This window comes from Catharus ustulatus, chromosome 1 (assembly GCF_009819885.2).
Source record: "Catharus ustulatus isolate bCatUst1 chromosome 1, bCatUst1.pri.v2, whole genome shotgun sequence".
Classification (NCBI taxonomy): domain Eukaryota; kingdom Metazoa; phylum Chordata; class Aves; order Passeriformes; family Turdidae; genus Catharus; species Catharus ustulatus.
Window position 1 is genome coordinate 82,891,581 of NC_046221.1, and position 21,198 is coordinate 82,912,778.

Genomic DNA, 21,198 nt, shown 5'->3' on the forward strand with positions numbered 1-21,198 from the left:
AATTTATATCAAAAAAAGAAGAAAGGTTAGAATCTTTCATTACTCTAAAAGTTAAGCAGCTTTCCAGAAATTATGTATTACTCACAGTGCACCATATATAGCTTAGCAAATCAAAGATACATGGCATACCTTTTTTCTAGCTTTACTTATTTTTTTAAAAATTTATCTTTAATATGTGGTATCCCCAGGACAATTCTTACTGTCTCATGCAGGACAGGCAAGTGTAAATCTTGCTAGGTTCCTTCATAGAAAAAGAAATTTCTTGCATGAAGATCTCTGGATGCAATGTGGATTTGAAAATATATTAACAGGTCAAACTGTTCAATGGAGGAAGGAACTGTGAAGGAGCAGTGCTGAGTCATGTGCTGAATGACAGACGTACGGGATCCTTGGAGTCCTGGACTGTGTAACAAAGCTTCACCAGCACAGATAAGGTTGCAGGGGTGTTGAAAATTAATAGAGACATAGCGGGTGTAGCTGGAGTGACAGAATCCTTGTCATGCATGCAGCAATAGGAGGAAAAGCCATAGGAGGAAACCCATATTCAATTCACCTTCACAGAAGCAACCAAAATATTTTGTCAGAAAGCTTCCTCCCACCAGCATACTTTAGTTTTGGAGGACTCCATCAGCACAGTGCTCTGGTATTCCTATCTAAGATTACTTGTGGCAGATGAGCTTGGAATCAGAACTTAAAAGCAATGCATTTAATCATTATTGAAAACTTGTCTTCCTATTGCTTATTTAAAAGAATTACTAAGTTTTTGTGGATTTTTTTTATCTGTGAATTTAGTAATTGGAGAATAATTTGGCTTTTCTGACAGCTTGTGACAGCTGACAATTTTCAGGGAGGGAAAAAAGGATTTTTTATAGTTAATAGTTTTAAGAGGAAACTCTTTACTCTCATATTTTCAAGCCTTTCACTTTGTTAAAGTTTGAGTGATTTAGCTTCTCATTTGGGTTGCTGCTTACAGCTGAGAAAAATGGGACACATTGAGGAAGATTTCTAGTAGAAGTAGAAAAATAAAAGTACTAAATGGGTGGTGATTCTCCCTCACATGACCAGGAGGAAAACAAACTGTTTGGCTTTTGACTGTGCTTGCTACTAAACACCCTGTCATAGTGTGTGAGGTGAGTCACGACTTGTTTATTTATAGCCACGGCCAATCAAAGCCGACCGCTCTGAACTTCATTCAAGACCAGCAGCACTTAGGATGTCTTGTAAACATCTGCCCTCTGAGCAAGGAGCATTCTTCCTGGAGCAAGCAGCACAGGTGCCTGGCTGGTGGCTCCTAAAACACAAAACAGACTAGAAGATCGTTGCCTGGATTATCTAGATTGGTAGAGAGAGACTGAGAATTCCCTTTTACATCTGAAATGCCAGACAGTGAGGATCTGGGACAGGATGACAGGTACTGTACTTTGCTTGTCTGGCCCTCCCATGCAGCGCAGCAAGGACTAAGCTTCATGTAATTAATCTGTGTGTGCTCCTGAGTGCTCAGGCTGAGATCAGTTTTCTCTGCGTTGTAACCAATCTTCTGCTTCTTGAGGGCTTTGCCTCTAATGCTAACCTTCTCAGGAGGGAAGTGTGAGTCTTAATGTCTGATAGACAATGTAAATGGAACAGCTCTGAGGTGCTTCTTAAACTGAAGCTGAAGGGAAAAATTACTGTGTGGTTTCTACCTGGTCACTTTTTCCTTCAAAGCCTCAATATGTCAGGCATGGAAATAGTTTAGCTGGAGCCATGCTACTGACAGAACACTAACTCATTTCTGTGAGATAGGACACTGTGTCCCTTTGAGGTATGCCTGTCTTTCTGAAGTTCATCTTTTGTTTTAATTAGCTGATAAAACCAACATTCAGGACAAAAACAAAGTAATTGGATCCAAAAATTGATAACAATTTAAAAAATACTGTTTTCTCAAATGTGATCCAGCACATTCCTATGAAATAAATGCCCTAATTAAATTTATTCAAATAGTTTTTTAAAAAGGTATTTGAAAAGTAGATGTTATTGATGTCTGGCTATGACAGTCTAGATTTCGTAAAGTCCACACAGTTTTTCCCTAGTCTTGATGCTAATCAAAATGTTGGCTCTAAAATGGTGTTAATTAAATATTTGATGTTGTAAAAAGAGTATTTGTCATGTATGTAGAAGTAGATGCTTTTTTTTTAGAAGTTAGTGAACAAAATGTCAGCATACAGAGGCAAATCTAAGAAACTAAGCAACTACAGGGATCAGAATTGGGCATTTCATTATGGCTTTGGGTTTGATTTCTTCTATTTAAATTTAAATCTGAACATTTATGTGGATGCTTTAGCAGCATGTTTGTCAGTGTGTTGTGAGATGAAATACAGGAGATGGTTCTGGTTGTCTATTGTAGAGCAGCACATTCAAGGACAGCCCCCTAACTGGATGAGCATGAGTGAATGGATCCCCAGGGGCAATTGGGTCTCTGCAGGGGTGGGGTCACCTACACATTTCCGTTTGCAGGGATATCTGGGTTATGCCCTACATATATGTGACATAGATTACAAATTGTAGTTGCAGGTGGCATTTTTTTCTTCTCTTAAGGAAATGTTGACTCATTACTGATAATCACCAAAGTGTTAATTGCTGTTCTTCTTCAAAAATGTTTGGTGAGATCTCCACTGTTTCATTTGTTTATTTTTCAGTAAAGAAAAATGGAAATAAGTGTGACCCCTTAAAAAAAGCTTTCAGCTTTGTAATAATATCTTATTTTGTTCACAATTCTTTCTCTATAAAGGCTTGCAGCAAGCTTTGGCAGCTAAACAGAAGGCCTAAGACTGTAAGACCTCTTTTTCTATGAAAGTTGGGAGTTTTTGTTTTGGAAGAAAAAAGATGAGCTTTTCTAAAGCAGTAACCTGGAAAAACATAACAGAGCCTGCTTTTCCCATTTATCATTTTTGAAGCTACCATTAAATTAACTGACCCTGATGCTCATCCCTCATCCTTTTGTGTCTTTGCTATTGAGCAAAAAGGTTTGAGAAAGTAGTTTAATCAAAAGGTTCCAATTTCCTTTTCTGAAATTAATTTGCCTTTTTGTCTTGGTCATTACAAATAGGGTATAACTGGAGAAGTGCTAATGAGGTTTGGTGGAGGTCAGAATATTTCAGTCCAAGTTAAACAAGAGGGAATAGAAGGAGGAGCTATGGGAGCTGTACAGGAGCAATTAATCTTAGAATTGCAAAGAAAGAAATTGTAATGTAAATGTACAGATAATGGTGTAATTTTAAGGGTACACTGAATCAAAGCTTCAGCTTGTATGCATTTAAAAAAGGAGAGCAGTACTATTTTTGTGGAAGGTGCAGAATGAGCTTTGATCCCTGACTGTTTTCAGTGCACTACCCTCCTTGTAGGGCCTTCTCAGATGCAAATTCTTCCTACATCCTCTCTCCTCTCAAGTTCATGTCCTGCTTCAGAAAGTATGCAATACTGTGTCACAAGTGTATTTCATGAACATTGTTACATCATAGTTAAATATGTGGCATTGGTCAATACTCTGTTAGTCATACTGCAAATTAAAATGAAAAATAAGCAAAGGAACAGATGTACAAACACTTCTTAGTAAGGCTAGCCAAAAAGCAAAGGGTTGTGAAGAGCAGGTGCCCACTCATATCTTCTGTTCTGTTTTGGCACATGGTCATGGGTTGTAACAAATGAAGAACAGTGAGGAAATACATGGCCACAGGTAGAGGATTGAAAACAGTTTAGCATAAGGAGATATTTTCCCTCAACAGTTCTTTACCAATGTGTCCACTACAGTTTTGGTGTAAGACAGTATAATTTTTTTTTTAATTGACACTTTGTGAGGAATCTAATGATAGTCAAGAATGTATAAAAGACACTGTGAATATCGGTCCTGAAGTGGTGGAAACGTAAGGCTTTAGGAACACTCAGTAATCCATCAGAGTAGTAAGTGATAACCTACTTGTACAAAATACATTAAAACCCATGGAAAAGAGTCAAAATGAAGCTGTACACAGAAAAAGTTACTGTCATCTTGTTTGGTAACACAGAAAATAATTAAAAATATCCTTGGCACTTGAAAATACAGTTTTCCTTTTTTTTTTTTTTTTTTCCTTTTGTGCAGCTGTTCTACTCTTCAGGGAATACTAATCTCATCTTTCCTAGCTGTTTGACTTTGAAAGGCCTTGAGCTAGGAATATCCCAGCTGAAGAATGTGGAGGCTGTGAAGGAGGAAAATTAATTGATTTTGTGGAAAAGCACTAAAAGAGTTGTCTGCAAGAGAAAAATAATTCCAAAATAATTGTTTCCCACAACTGGATAGATCTGTTTAAAGTTCTGCAAATGGAACTTTATGGTCTTGTTGCTTAGTAAGGACTTTCCTTGCTTTTCTGAACAAAAGCATCTCTTTTGTGTTTGCAGCAGTTACAAATGGGAACCTGACCTGAAAGATCCCAGCTCTTGGATCATCTTGGTAAAAGGACAACAGCACATAGTAACTAGCATTACAGTCTTTACTAAAAAGAAAGCAAGTCAATAATAGTATTTACATGGCACTGAAACACTCAGTTTTTGTGCAAAGAGACGTTTTAAAAAATCTTAATGACTAGGTCATGAATTTGGACTAATGGCACTTGGCTGTCAGATGATGCTTTGAATGACTTCAAACTGCAGTAGTAGCTGCTGTTCTCCTCAGGGGAGCTGGGAGGGAGTAGTACAGGTCACAGGAAGGGTTTCCTGTGAGAGCTGACCTACCAGTCTGCTCACCAGGGTCTGCCCAGAGGAGCTCAACAATGAAATATCCCAATTTAGCTGGAGTACATTTTGTTTGTCTTAGCAGGACATTCAGCAAAAAGTGACATTTAATACTGTCTGCTGTATTGAGGAACTTGTATACTGGAATCACATTCAAAAAAGAGTGGAATTAACCAGATCGTGTTTGGTCAGCTGAAGAAATACAATGCAGCTCCTTATTAAGACTTAGTAAGATGACTGATGTATTATACCTGAATAGAAGAGATCAACACATGCCCTCCAAAATAAAATCTTGCTATAATGGGTCATTTTTTTCATTTAAGCTATTTGTTGGACAAGATGAATTGCCCTATCTCTTTGCAGAACACTTCAATGTATTTTTATAAGAGTGAGGTTGCCTTCATTTTCAGAAAATTTTGTTCTTGGCTAGTAATACAAGCAAAAACTACCTTAATTTATTGGCTTGGTATTGTTTAGCAGGACACCAGTGGTAAAATGTTCCCGTGTGATTTGAAGAGAAGAAAATATAATTATAGCTTTAGTTTAACATTCTATGCAAGGAGTATATAGAGCCAGGGATGAAAGATTGCTTATCTGTCACATGGCCCCACCAGTCTGCAATGCAGTCCATTGAGAAAGGCACATCCAACCTCATTAAATGCTGATGATTTAAACATATTTCTTGTACAGTAATGCTACAAAAAAATCATCTTGTTCAGGAGAGGAAAGGGGGAAAGCTGTGAAATAGGATATTTTTTCAGCTTTTTATTCCACACCTTCCTTTGAAAAAAAAACCAAAACAGGAACAGCAAACTGGACCAATCCACTCTGAATAAAAAACACAAAATTGAAGTGTCAGATAGTAATAGACGAGCCTGGGAAGAAAATACTTTTAAGAGTTTGAGAAGCAATGTTACACAGTATCAATACTTCATTTAGTTCTTTTAAACAATGTGTTCGAACTACTGGAGGTATAATAATTAGAGGGGATTTTTTGGATTGGGAAATGTTAGCTACTCTTTAAGACTGATAACTACATTCTCTAGCTTCCATTTAAAAACAAGATCTGTCTCTATATCTTAGAGATTCCAAGGGTGCCAAAGCCTCAACTCTGAAGGGTTGGTCAAATGTGATCAGTTAAACAATGTTAGCCACAGTACTACATGTTAGTGAGCCTAAATCTGTGCAGCACCTGTGGGTTAGCAATGGGAAATAGGGTGCATACGGATATGCAAGTTGAAGAGATTTCTGTTAGAAAAGCTTTGAAATATTTGGAGCAAAAAGGTTGTAGATGAAAATTATCCCTGAAGTCTAAGAATGGAGTATATTTGTAGATGCTTCCTGTTTTTGCTTTTTCTTTTGTAGAAGTCTTTCCACAATGTGCAAGGTGCTAGGACAATTTTCCGTGGTATCCCAGTGATTCATTTAAATTGCAGGCCTTGGTGACTTGGTAATGGCCACATGACACAATTACAATTATTTTAGTATACTTAACGATTGCATAGCATCCAAAAGTGGCACAGGATGGAGCCCAGTTCTTCATAGTCACCTTTAAAATTAGCCACATAGGTCATTGGGATGCTGTGCTCTGAGTTTAGTACCGCTGAGCATTCTGTCTTTCCACATAGTGCACATAACATTCACAAATGTGCTACACTGTGTGTCTATAAGGCTAATCAATAGTGCATTGTGTTCCATCACAGTTCAATAGTAGCTTTTAGAGGTTTTCCCATTGGTACTTTAATATACTTAGCTGCAAAATTTCCTTTTAACACTATTTTATATTTTGGAAAGATAAAGAGTTGATTATTTTCATTTTCAGTATATGTACTTCTGATATTTCTATGTTTAAAAAAAATTACACAAAATTTTTTAGTCTAAATGCTATTTTAAATCCCTTATCTCTGTACCTTAATAATTTAGAAGAAAAATTTCAAAACCTACTTTTTTTGTAGGTCTTCAGGTACAAAATTTTTGCTTCAGAGAAAAACTGTATCATTATAATAATTCTCTTATGCATTGTGGTGACTTCTTTCTTACAGCAGAAGCCTGTGAAAGCTCTGAAAAGGTAGACCTGCTTGACTGGGGTTTGCTAACCGTTTACACTCTGGATTTCATTTGATGAAGTTTCATGATAAACTCCTGGTTGCCTGCTTGTCCTTTGATATCCAGATCCCTTACAGTTGCACCATTCTATAAGTTCCATATATTTTCTTTATAAAAACTACCAAATAGTCATATTAGCTATAGTTTGATTTACATATCTTTGGGAATGTATCTTTCGATTCTTCCACCTTGACTCTAAGTTGACATTCTAAGTTACCCTGAAAATTACAGAGTGCACAGGCTTCAAATGTATGTGGTTACAGCTGGGAAATCAAAAGGGTTCAGAAGCTCTATAATTGCTAACTCTATGTTTATGTGGGTGCAGTCCTTCCGATCCACCACATCATGGTGTTCTCTTGTCACTGCTGCAGTTCTCAGTAGCGTATCTGCATGAAGATACACAGAAAACTGTGTATGCATAATTTAAGAAAATCCAGCACATCACGAAGAGATCTTTAAACCAGTAACATGAGATCTGCTGACCTTTCTGAGAGAAATGTGATGGGGCTTTGCTTGAACAGATGTCTAGCTACGAAATGGGAGCATGACACATCAGTCATTTTTAGCGAATGTAATGCCACTGGGTCTTCTGGCCAGGGTTTGTGACTGTGATCAGTGGAAGCGTCTGGTTGGCAGAGTGTTTTGGGTAGGTTTTTTTTACAATTACTAGGCAACAGTTTATATATTTGCTTAGTTATTGAAATGATGCAATACGCAGTCAGAAGGATGTGAGTAATTTATTTTTTCTGAACACCCTCAAGCTTATTGATGGTAGTTTTAGGATGAAAGTGTGTATCAAACTAAGCATAAGTGATGGGAGCATAAAATTTTCTTCTTTCTAAATGATCCACAAAGGCCTTTGAAAACATTCAGAGTTGGCTGCTTATCCCCAAAGGAGAACTCAGACAGCAGTCCCCAAAGCTGTTTGGCAGAAGTACAGAGTTCACATTTAAGTAATGTATTAAGGTACTGTGAGTACCTCAATTAACTCCACTAATATTATGCTGAAATAGATTTATGTTCTTGGTTGACTTATGTCATAGTCAGGCACTCCACATTCATCATCTACATCACTCACATGTCTTCTTTTTCCCTTTTTGTCTTTAAATGTGACCACTGGAAAATTAATTTCTCTGGAGTATGCATCATTGTGTGTCTGTTTCCTTTTGATCCAATACAGGCCTAACAGTTATCTCTGTTTTTACAGGGCCATGACATAATGTCTCTCTCTTTGTGTACATACATTATATGTTGTACTTACAACTATATGATGTGCCTCCTTTCTTTCTCACTCCCCCTTCACCAGGATCTGTTGCTTCCCCCTTGTTCCAACACTCTGGACCGTGGGTAACCCTGCTATTTAAGTTGTCTCAGGGCAAAAAGGCAGGAAAGATAGGTATCTTCAAGGCTGGTAGTTGTTGGGAGGTGTGAACAAGAAGAGGTAGAATGTGCATCTGGTGGTCACGCTGAAGATCAGCAAGCTGACTTTCTTACACCTCTAATTGCGTTAGATCAGAATAAGGCTTCAAAATAGTCCCTCGTGTTCCTTGTAAAATAGAAAACTGTAACTATTGTGGAACCAACAAAGGTGTCTTATGATTTCTTGTGACCTAGAAGCAACTGCCAAGTACTCTTTTGTGGAGCTCAGTAGTGGGTTTGCAAAGTATAGAAGCAAGTTTCACCTGTACCATCCACTCCTCTTGCTTGTCTTCTTGTCCATGCACCATATGTGGACCACAGGGCCAAAGCATATAGCAATATATTTTATCTGCACTGCAGCTCATGCTTTCAACAACTTGGCTAAAGAAAGCATCACTGTCACCAAGCAAAGCAACTGCAGAGAACTTTCTCTGCAAGTATGCACTTTTTCTTCATAATTTGCGTTTTTTAAAATTGTTACTAGTTCTCCCATTGTACCTTGTTATAGCTCCTTCTCTTTTATCTATATTGTCTTTTTATTAGTGGTTAGCATATGTGAAAATAATTTGCATTTTTATTGTATTTTATGCTTTTGTTTTCCCCCCCTCTGTTTTTGCTATTAGCTTAAAATTATTAAAGTGAGTATCTACAGTTATACTAGGTATTTCAAAGCTCTAATTTGATAGCAGGCATCAGGCCTGTTCATTTTTGCTTTGTGCTTCCATAACGTTCTACTTTGATTGTCAACAATTTAAAATAAAGGGTAGGAGTAAAAGTCTGTAAAAGGATTTTTTTATTCAGAGTACTGTCATAATAGTAGTTTTCAGTACTGGAATAAATGGGCAGCTCTTAAAATACTTACTAGTAATGCTGTAAAATAGTTTACATAAGCTGGAAGCAGTGTTTCTTTAGGGAAGTAGCCTATCCATAAAAATGGCAGTTCCCATAGGCCAAGACTCTTGTATAATACTTTTCTGAAGCTGCTAATTATCAGAGATGGTGGAAATTGAAATCTCTACTGTGCGTGGGATGTAGACAGAAAGTTCTGTGTAACATTGCTCATCTCTCCAGCTGGGTTCCTGCAGTGATTTCTGTGAGTTATGGTTTTATTTGCATCCTCTGTCATGGGCAAACATCTGCATTCAGTGCCTTACATGGCAGGGAAATTGCGAAAGTCACCTAGTCCAAGACACAGGGCTCTTATCCTATGCGTTTCAGGTGCGCTCTTTTAAACAGTTCACTGGGATTTTTTCTCAAAGGGGAGGAAAAAACCCTCACTCTGACTATTTTGTAATGTAGGAGAAAATCACACCACTGCAACACCATAAATACTATAATGCAGTCAGGAATAGGGCACCAGTTTGGGGGTGAAAAAGCCGTGGCTGAGACCGCTGTTTCATGCAGGTCGCGGTGCCGCGGGCAGTGGGGCTGTGTCCCCGCCGTGTCCCCGCTGTGTCCATGTCCCTGGCTGGTCCACGCGCGGCGGTGCCACCACCTTGTGGCGAACGAGGAGAGCCGGGAGGCACGCAGTCTCCGCGGAGCATTTTTACCGAAATTGTGCCTTTTCACAAAAACGAGGCTGCGGAGACCGTGTGTAGCTGATCGGAGCCGGGGGTTTCATCTGACCGTCCGTGTGTGCCCTTATGGCTGTGTACTGTGTACAGTCATTTTTTCACAATGCAGATTTTTATTTATCTCATAATTCAGTCTATCTGTGACAAAATGTTTACTGTTAAGGCAGTGATGAGATGTGTAATGGTTTATATATCTCAGCGAAATGGCCAGAGCTACTCATGGCTGGCTTGCATTCGCGGTGATCAAATCTGTGTGTACTCAGCAGTGCATTATGTGAAAATTAACTCAGTAAAGCTGGTGCAGAATTCAGATTCTCAGTGTTCACATGGTGGTTCGTCCATTCTTTGTACCAGTTTGACTTGACATTGATTGGCCTGTGTGTGTCTGTATTATTATTTGTTGTTTCATAAAACAGCTTTGTTGTACATGCTGTATTTACTTCACGAAGGTGTATGATGTGACCATTGAAGCTCAATATTGGATAAACTGATCAGGCCCAAATGTGATAGACACATACGCTATCCCATGGTTTTCTGAAAATTCTTTGGTACAGGTTTTTGGGAAGGGGTTGCAATTTTGTTAAAAGTAGTGAACAGTCGTAAGATAAGCTTTAGAAACAGTCCTTTCAATATAACAGAAAAACTAAAATTCAGTAGGAAAATGAATGTAAACAGCAAGACTTCAAGAGCAGTTTCTTTTTTTCTGGATTGGGTAGCAATTTCATCATCATAATTTGCAGAACAAGATAAAAAATAGAAAAGAGAAAGCACAAAGATTATATGCATAAAATGAAATGTATTAATATGTGTGGCCATCTTGTGGCAATGAAAAGTACTGTGGTATATTTTTAAAAGAAGAAATAATATTTTAAAATAAGTTTGGGGTCAGTTGCTTGATTTAGATGCCAACTGTGCCTTGACCTCAATGTCTCCTTATAACCAGAATGAATAAACAGTAAGTTTTCTTTTGTATGGACTGAACACTGCTACTACTGAACAGATTTTTTATTTATATATATATTTTTTGTTGTTGTTGTTGTTGTTAAAAAGATCAAATTAGCTCAATATAAAATATGAAGAAGCAAGCACAGGTGTCTCTAGCATAGAAACAGCCATTGGATTGCCAGAGGCTGAGGCTTTACATGATGTTTTCAACCAGTTTCAACTTCCAAATGAGCTGTAAACAAAGTCGGGTATTTTTGTTTGTTTTACTCAGCTGGAAAGTCACCGATTCCAGTCAAGACTACAGACTCAGAATAAATCAGTGCATTTCAGAAGCACTGATGAATCTATTTGTATTTCTTCAAGAAATGTCCCACTTTAAGGAACAAAACCCTGGCAAGGTAAGCACTTCCCAGTAAGCTTAACAGTTCTGTATAATTTAGGAAAAAAGCAAGTGCACAAGCTGTGAAGTATAGGTAGTAGGTAGTCAGCGAAAAAAGCTGTTCACAGTGAAGTTTATGGCAATACAGTCCATTCCCTTACAACTTCTGCAACTTCTCCAATTATTCCATGGACTTTTTAAAGGAAATTTAAAATACCACAATTTAATTAAAACTTGAAAAAGCAAAGAAGTAAATAGGCATGCTCCTAAATGTAAACATGGGGTTTTTTAATCAAATAACTGTAGTTTTCAGGAATAGCTGTATGAAGACAGTTCCTTATACTTTATTGTGGCAATTTTTCTCCTATGCACTAATAGTTGGTGATTTTCCTTTTTTTATTGGAAAGACTGAGCAGGAGAACTTGGTTCATTAAGAGGGAAGCAAGAATAAGGCTTTTTTTTCCTCCAAGTTGGAAAAATATAATTATTTAGTTCTAGACAAAAGTGAAGCAGGTTTGTTTTTGTTTGTTTTTTCGCAAAGTGAAATATAAATAATGTAAATGTATACTATGATTATAGTAGATTGCATTTTTATATTTGTATTGCTAAATACATGTTAAAATACAAGTTGAAAGAAGACTACAAGGCTTTTTCTCCTCTTTTATTCTCTCTTAATTTTGCCAGAAAATCTTTCCCAAAAACAGGCCATTCAGAATTAACAAATACAAAGTATGTAGTACCACAATCAAATATTAGCAGTTTAGACTGAAAATACAGATGAGCAACTGGATGAAAAAAATTAAAATTATAGAAGAATGAAAATTATCTAGAAAATAATAAATTATATGAAGAACAGTTGTGTGTTTGGACAATAAAGTTATATTTAAAAGAAGTAAGTTTATAGTGAAGTAAGGAAATGTAGTATTGATAATGTGGTATCATGACAGTAACTGCATGTTAAGAGATACCTAATACTAGTTTAGAAAAGATAATTCTGATATCCTGTTTTCCTTTCTTTTCCCTGACCTCATTCTGTAAGCCATGCCATTATTTTACTGCTATAATTAGAAGCAAATTAGGCAGTAATGCTGTGTGCAAAATTTTTTTGATTAACCATTTTATTGCAATTCAGCTCCAATAGCAAATGGATCCTTTCTGAAAACTTTCAACAGATCAGCTGAGCACTGTGCAGTTGTGAAAAATATACCGTTATGTCTCGGTCATAACAAAGGCCAAATCTCAAAATTTTATATTGAAAATTCGGCTCAGTCCTGTCATTAACAGGAGTGCTAGAGCAGCCAACAAATATCAAGAGATTGCTTGCCAGCATATGAGAGAAAACAGTTTCACAAAGCAGCACAACAGGGGAGAGAGCTGTAGCTGGAGGAAGGATGTTTTGCTTTTGTAAGCATGCAGCAAGCATGCACTGTAATATTGCAATTAGTGAGTTGGGTTTTTTCCTGCATATAAATTGTCTGATCTATTTTCATGCCACGAGGGTATAATTTCTAGTAATTTTAGCAATAAACATGAGCTTGTTTACAGTAAATGAATAAAAACAGCATGTTTTTATGGTAGAAGAGGGAATGCATCAGATGCATCTTAATTATCCAAAATGGACTGTTTGATGCCTATTTTCACAAGAAGTGCTAAAAGGAATTCCCAGTTTTAAAAAACAAACTTCAATTTTACACTGTTTTCTAGACTTCATTAGCATTTTCTTCTGCAAAATGATCTAATCATTTAAGTGAAAGTGTTAATGGTGAATTTTAATGTTTTTGCCAGTTTTGCCTACTAGTCTGCAGCATATGTACATTTTTCACTGTCTTGGGAAGTTACATTCCTGGAGTTGTCCTCTCCTATGTCTTGTGTAAGTATGGTCTCTTTTCCAGTCATGATTTCTTTATGTGTGTACTGTTCATTATTTGGTCTCTGCATAGGGAGTATTTAGTTGTTTATTTATTTATTTATATACCTGTTTACACACTTGTGCAAGTTTGCAGAAGACACCAATCTCTGTGGTACAGTTGACCAGTCTGAGGAACAGGATAGCATCCAGAGGGACCTGGACAAGCTCGAGAAGTGGGTGCGTGGGAATCTCATGAGATTTAACGAGATCAAGTGCAAAGTGCTGCTCCTGGGTTTAGATAAACCCTGGTATGAGCATAGGCTGGGGATGAACAGATCAGAGCAGCCCTGCCCAGAAGAACTTGGGGATGTTGGAATGGCTGGACATGACCCAGCCATGGGCACTCACAGCCCAGAAACCAAACATGTCCTGGGATGCATCCAAAGCAGTTTGGGTAGCAGGGGAGGGAGGGGATTCGGCCCCTCTGCTCTGCTCTGCTCTGCTCTGCTCTGCTCTGCTCTGGTGAGACCCCACCTGCAGTCCTGGGCATCCTGAGCACAGGAATGACATGGACCTGTTGAGTTCAGAGGAGACACATGGAGATGATCAGAGGGCCCTAGCACCTCTCCTATGAAGACAGGCTGAGCAAGTTGGGGATGTTCAGCCTGGAGAAGAGAACACCCTGGGGAGAGGCCTTTCAGTTCATAGAGAGGGCTTATAAGAAAGCTGGGGACAAACATTTGAGCAGTGTCTGTTGCAATAGCACAAGAGATAATGGTTTTAAACTGAAGGAGGGTCAATTTAAGTTAGATATACAGAAAAATTTTTTACAATTTTTTGTCATACGGAAGTCAGCTTGCAAGTTTTTTGAGTGTTTTGATTCCGGCACAATGTTGCATAGTCAGGTTTGTCAAGTTGAGGTATCAAAATCAGGCTAAGTCAAGGTAATGATAAATATTATAATGACCATAAATCGTGTCTTATTGATAGTAAAAAGTATGTCAATTGACATGGTCATAATGGTACTTTCTATGATGAGTAGGAATGACTCCTGAAAACTGGATTTTACCTTAGAAGTGTCTGACATGGGCATTTCACAGTACATTTTCATGTAAAACTAACTGCATTATGTAAAATTAGTAGTTATCTTCTGCAAAGGCATTGTTTAAGCTTTATGAGTAACTTCTTGTACAGCAATATTTAAATACGATTTTTTTCTCTGTCTTCATTTTTATCACAGTATTGTGTGCCTTTTTATGTCCCTTCCTTAAGTGCAATGAATTTGGACAGAAACTGTGCAGTAAAATAAAGGCTTTTCTGATGAAACTAGATTTTGGAATAGTGGAATATATCAACCAGAAGAAAAAAGAGAGATCTGGTAAGTAGTTAATTATAGTCCCATATATTATTAGATAATATTATTATATTTCTGTATGCAGAGCATTTTATTCACCTTGCAGAAAATTTGGTTTGTCCTGAGAAGCCAACTGTAGAGATATTTCTTGCTTTGAACCTGGCTACTGTTATTAGCTTTATAAGGAGTGACAATGTATGTCAAATGTCTGAGTATGATAATAAAGAAATTATTACTTCATGGAAAAAAACAAAGCAAGCTCTTTGTATATGATTAGATATACTGCTTGTAAGTTTTCAGAAAAAAACTACTTGCTGTAAGCTTGCAATGATTATTTCTCTTTAGATAAGGCAAACTTGCCCAGCAGAGACTCACTCAAGCGTCTCAAAATAAGTACAGTAATTTCACGATTATAAGCTGCACTTCCAGGTGTCGGCAAATTTTCGTTCTTCATCCATATATAAGCTGCACAGGATTATAAGCCGCACTTTCGTTCGCAGCGAGGATGCTCACGGGGTCTCAGGGTGTACTGGCTCAGCTCGGAGCCATGCAGGCTTGGATCGGCCCCACTGCCCCGCCGCCGGGGCCGGGCGGGCTCCGGCTCAGCTCAGGGCTGCTGCAGGCTTGCACTTCCGGGTTGGCTAAATTCTTAACTTCGTCCATATATTGGCCACTCCTGAGTGTAAGCCACACTTCTGGGTTGGGACCAAAATTTTAGTCAAAAGGGTGTGGCTTATAATCGTGTATAATTACTGCACATAACAGAATTTTCAGTAAGAGACCAAACTCTGTTCCTGTGTTTAAATCTGCCATGCACTCCCTCCAGCAAAAAATACAGTAATTTCATGACTATAAGGCGCACCTTTTTGACTAAAATTTTGCTCGAAACCCAGAAGTGTGCCTTATAATCCGGTGTGCCTTATATATGGACAAAGTTCAGAAATTTGCCAACCTGGAAGTGCGAGCTGTGAGCCCAGCCACGAGCCGCGAGAGCCATGCCAGCCGGCGCCGGGGGCGGGCGGGAGTGTCGGGACCTGCGGCACAGGGAGGGCGCCTGGGGCTGCGTTTAAAGGCTATGCCAATCCGTGGAAAATGTTTGCAAATTGAGCACCTGCCAGTAAATCCCGCAATCACACGATTCCATTACTAATTCATTACTTTGTTGTGCATGGATCCTCGCTGCAAAAAAAAGTGCGCCTTATAGTCCAATGTGCCTTATATATGGACAAAGTTTGGAAATTTGCTGACGCCCAGAAGTGCACCTTATAATCCGATGTGCCTTATACTCGTGAAATTACTGTAATTTGTTTTCTTCTCCAAATACTCCAAAAGCATATAAGAATTGCCACAGGACAGCAGCTACAAATTAATCCAAGTTTCTACGTGGAAATGGGAGAAATCAATTTAAAACAAATTCTTGCCTATCTCACTCAAAATCTTTCTAATATGTGAAACTTTTAGATTTTAAGCAATAAAGCTATTTCAAGGAAAATCTGTATATGAACAGCATAGTTTGTTTTTTGTGCATGCTCTAGTTTTGGGAATTAAACCTTTGTTGTGTAGTCACACTACTTGCAGGTAGCCTACCCTTTTTAATTAGTGCTACATCAGTCAAGTTAATATCTGCTGTAAAACATCCATTTCTTGTAACCATTATACAATTTACATTTTACCATTATACAATTTACTATTATACAATTATACAATGTGCTGTTCCTAGACCCAAGGAGAACCACCATGTGTCTTTTCCCCTTCTCTTAGATGTAATGTGACAGTAGTTGGAAATAAGGAATAATGCACTGGAAATTTTCTTTCATGCATTATTCTACTTGTTCAGTTTTTTAAGTGAAACTGGCAGAGAAAAAGATCAGACTATAGTTTAATAAACTTCATAAGTCAGCACTGGGAAAATGGTTGAGGTTAGATACATTTCCTGCATCTCATCCTCCAGTTTAATTTAATCCAGACAAGTTATCTACCTTGCTTTGCCCCTTGGATTCACCACGTGGGCTCACAAAACTTGTGTTGGCACAAGAGAGGAAAGAATAAGTTGCAGGATGAAGCAACCAAGAACATTATGACTGTGTTTTTCATTTCCCATTGGTTTAAGAGATTCTCAGATAGAGGAGGCAAAATTTCTATCTCTGCTCATCTGTAAGAAGCAACATTCTACCACACTTCAGAGTATGCTTTATATGCATATTTGCATATGTGAATGCAGGGTAGCTGGGTGTTGGTAGAAGAAGGGGTTTGTGAGTAAAGATTACATGCAATTATCAAGAAAATTGCACGTTCTCATGTAAAAGTAATGTGGTGGGATAACTACACAGCCTGTTCTAACAGCATGTGCATTTTACACCAGTGCATTTTACCAGCAGTGTAGTCTGAAAGAGAGATACCTATTGCCAGGGCAGATGACATTCTAGTGAGCAACAGAGACTCCTGAAGGAAGTACAATGCAGGTAAACAGATCTACTGGAATGTATTCAGAATAACATTCTTTCTCCCACTTTCGTTGCTGTATTTTGATAAGCAGCCAGCCTCTCAGTCAGGCTTCTTTCCCTGGTAGCACAGCACATAAACGATGCACTGTGTCAGCAGGTGGAAGGTTAGTGTGCTACATAAGCTGTGTGACATAGAAAACACACTGAAAATCTGTTGTCATGAGTAGGATAAAAAATATATCTTTTTTCTTTCAGAAACAGCAAAAACAAAACCCACAGAAGATGACAGTGAATTAGACATATCAGCTCTGTGTCCTAAGGTGACTTTTTTTCAGTCAGCCCTGTCTTGCTTTTAAAATCTATATAGATAATGAGAGACTATCTAGATTGCTGTCTAGATTGTTCTTCTGTGGAAGACTTTAACCTCTCCAGGAGGCTGTGTTCCTGAACTAAGCAGTATGCTTTAGAAGTGATTCATAGTCTCCACCTTTAGCCTTATACTAATCAACCTACTGCATTTGTGACTTCTGGCCTTCAAGGTAATGGTTTCATTGGCCTACTGAGCTAAGAATGTGTTTATTTTGTATTGGCTTTAGAATAAGTACATTAATATTTAAAAGCAAAGGTGGTTACTTTTATTTCCAACAGTGAAATTGCAGTTGATTTTTATCAAATTAAAAACAAAAGGGAAACATTAATAGAAACCCTATGTAATTTTTCAGATATTTTTGTAATCACTTGTCTAATAATTTTCAGTCATGGTGCAAATAGGTACACTATCTATAAAATCTTTCTAGATATGTATGAGAACACTCAAATTTCTCATTTTTTCTCCTAGTATTCTAAATGACTGTATGGCAAAGGTTTTTCTGTTATAATCAGAATACCAGTTGATATTAAAAAAATCATCTTAATAGGAATTATTATGCAGTATTTGATCAGTAGTGTATAAAGACTGAATTCAACAGTGATTGCTTCAGAGGTGGTTTTGTGCTGGGGGGGAAAAAAACCCCAAAAATATATCCCACGAGATAAAAATTTGTAGCTGATATAACTAAATATTGTTCAATAAATTGGTAAAGGATAATGATTTTTTTTATCACCTGATTTTTGATGGTCTTATAAATACTTGACTGCTTTTTCTGGTCTAAGTTTATTCATTTTGTTACATTATGCATACTTCATATTTGCAGCCTTATTTTGCTTTCATTACAGTAAGATTGCTTTCAGAATGAATAACTGGAATTTTCTATGCTTCTTTAGTATAATACAGCCTTTAGTAATTGCAAAGAGGGATGCTTCACTTCTAAGCATTGTATAGTATTTTCATGTTTCTTCAATTAAGGCTTAAATAGGAAGTGATTTATGTTGCTATGACATACAAAAGGGATTTTTTTCAGTCTCTAAGCATTGGCTTTCTGTAGTGTGACTTTTTTTTTAACGTGAGAATACCATTTATGGGACTGTTTTCTGTGTAGGTTAGTCCTGCAATTGTTGCCAAAGAGCTGTCAGTGTCTGACACAGATGTCTCAGAAGTATCCTGGACCGATAATGGGACCTTTAACTTATCTGAGGGGTATTCTCCACAGACTGACACATCTGACGGTATGTAACAGCTTCATCTATATCATCAGTGGATTCCCCACATGCAAGTTACCTCAAGATTATTAGACAATTTGAGGACAGAAGGTTTTGGGGTTGTTACTTTTCTCTTAAAACAAAATTTAAGGTTAATTTTAGAGTGTTGTTAGTTTGGGATACATCTTGTGTAAGAACTGTCCTCATCTTAAAAATGTTAAAGTACATCAGCAAGGGACTAAATTAATAAATAGCGCTGGGTAAAACCAGCACATTCAATATATGCCAGATGCAGCACTCTCTTCTACCAAACCTTTTAAGCAAGTAAACCTTTTTAAATTACTACCGGTGTTTTTGTGGGTAAGATATGCATATAAAAGCTGAGGAAGAAACTGTGAATACACTGACTTGTAAAACAGCCAATTAAATTATCAGGTTTTACTACTAGAAATTAAGACAGCCAGCAATGAGCCTATGGAAACTTAGATCAGGAAAAAATTCTCAAGCACTTGGCTTGATCTTGACCAGAAAAAAGTTATTACTTTTTACAGACCAAGCTATCAGTAAACACTTTGCTGAAATAAAGATTAAGGACAACAGTACTTTGGTGTAATCTCACCTGTGGATCTGTCGCTCTGCTCATTTTGCATTTCTCCTAGGAAAAGTTCCCTGTATATAACAAGCAGGATGATACTACAGGCCAAATCAATAATTTCAGTTATTTTCCTAATATTTCAAGTTGTAAATAGACAGCATTGTATGATCACAGAAACATAAGTTGTAAAAAGCAATTGTCATTTATGTCATCTATCTTCCTATCCAAAGCAGTTTAAAGCTCTTCATTAAAGCTTTATGAAATTTCTCAGGGCTGTGACCACTGGATTCTGAACACTTCTAGTGGTAAAAATTCAGCAACTTCCCTGGAAAGCCTTTTTCAATATTTGCTTACCCTCATGATGAAAAGGTTTTTTTTCTTACAGTGAGTCAAAATTTCCCATGCTCCAGTTTGTGTCAGTTTACTCTGATCCTTTCACTGTGTACTTTCTGGAAGAGTCAGGCCCATCTTCTTTCTGCCTTCCCATTCAGTAGTTAAACTGATTCCCCCTTTACCACCTTCTCTTGGGGCCAAATGAGGCCCATTCTCTCAGCATCTACATACATCCTGTTCTCTAGCTCCCTAAATAATCATGCTGGCCCTCCAGAGGATTCAGTCCTGTATGCCATTGTCTGTCTAGAACAGGAAAGGTCAAAACTGGCCAAAGTACTTCAATGTGTACTCTCAGTTGCTAAATAGTGGAGGAAAATCCCTTCCATTGACTTTCTGCTTTCAATTTTGCTACTACAGTTCAGTGTGTGGTCGGCATTCCTTTCTGCAAGGGCACACCACTGACTTGCTGCCCACAGATCTTTCTCTGGAAAGCTGCTTTCTGTCTTGTTGCCCCCAGCCTGTACTGCTGCACAGGTTATTCCATCCCAGATGCAAGACTTCACATTTTCTTTTGTTGAATGTCATGCTGTTCCTTTTCAGCCTGTTCCTTTCTCCAGCCTGTTGAGGTCCCTCTGAAGGCATCCTGACCTCCAGAATATCAAATACACCTGCCCCACAGCAATTCCTTTCTGCCCATGAACTTGCAGAGTGCCAGCCTGTCATCCAAGTCATTAATAAGAACCTTGAAAGGTGCTGGTTTCATTCCCTGTGACAGATACCAATAACCAGCCTCCAGCTGCATCTTGTGTTGCTGATGAAGCCTTGTGTCACTGCCTTGGCCCTGCAGTCCTGCCACTTTTCCACCCACCTTACAGTTCCCTTACCCTGTTCGCTCACCAGCTTGGCTGTAAGGACCATCTGGGAAACTCTGTTCAAAGTCTGCTAAGTGAAAAATAGCAGCATACACTCTTCTTCCCCATGGAGCATTCCAGCAAATGGAACATACACAAAAGTGCAAGACCAAATGGGATGCACCTGAGGACTGGCACATCTCCTGTCAGAGCTCTGTGCATTCGAGGCACCACTCCGCATGCAGCATAACCCTTCCTCCTCACCTTCCCAGCCTGTCCTTCCCAAACAAAATGGAGAAAATGACATTATGAGTCAATTTAGGATTTATTTCCTAAACCCTTATGAATGCTCCTACAGCAGGCTCCTATTGCTAGTTTTCATAGAAAGTAAGTTCAAACTGATTACTTTTTACCTTCTCGTTCAAACACTTGATCAAAGTATTCTCTCTCTTGTGCTTATTTAGGCCTCTTCCACAGGCCATGTACTCCACAGTATGTTTTACACATTTCTAATAACAAATATTGTGTCATTCATTAATGCAGTCATTAAAATTAAATGTTTGATTACATCATGCTTTTTATCCTCTCAAAAACATGAAACAATTCTGATCATCTGTAGAGTTTCCATTTTCTGTTTCCTTTTTAATACAAGCATTGGCCAAGAAACAAAAAGGAAATTAGTCCTTACATTGGTTTTATATCTTTATTTAAACAGATAAACATTCTTTTTATTATTCCATATGCATATTAAAAGCTTGTCGTACATGTTTACATATTTGTAGTTTACATATAGTAAAGAAAAATAAATTTTAGGACTTCATGTGGTTGGGATATTTAGAAATAGTTGTGTTGAAGATTTGCATGGGTTGTTTCATTACAGATAGATACATTAAAAAGTTGGCTTTAAAAAGTTCTTTTATTCAAATAGGTTAATGCCAGTTGATTTGGGGCGCTAGATTTATGACTTCAAAACCATTTTGTTTTAGCTGTCACAAAAAGCTCCTTCTATTAGAGGACTACTAGAGTAG

The 21,198-nt window shown here is 37.8% G+C and overlaps 1 protein-coding gene across 3 annotated transcripts in view; it reads left to right on the forward strand.

The window, feature by feature from the left end:
* The window catches only part of LOC116997134 (reticulophagy regulator 1-like), a 74,690-nt gene that overhangs the window by 49,184 nt on the left and 4,308 nt on the right, over window positions 1-21,198 (forward strand). For 2 of the 3 annotated variants that reach the window (XM_033061409.1, XM_033061418.2), the window contains 5 exons: window positions 11,059-11,185; window positions 12,952-13,036; window positions 14,256-14,393; window positions 17,069-17,133; window positions 18,292-18,418. In XM_033061409.1, coding sequence (XP_032917300.1) covers window positions 11,059-11,185; window positions 12,952-13,036; window positions 14,256-14,393; window positions 17,069-17,133; window positions 18,292-18,418 — 542 coding nt within the window. Of the gene's footprint in view, window positions 1-1,235; window positions 1,412-11,058; window positions 11,186-12,951; window positions 13,037-14,255; window positions 14,394-17,068; window positions 17,134-18,291; window positions 18,419-21,198 lie in introns of those variants that run through there. The other variant, XM_033061427.2, reaches the window with a different exon arrangement.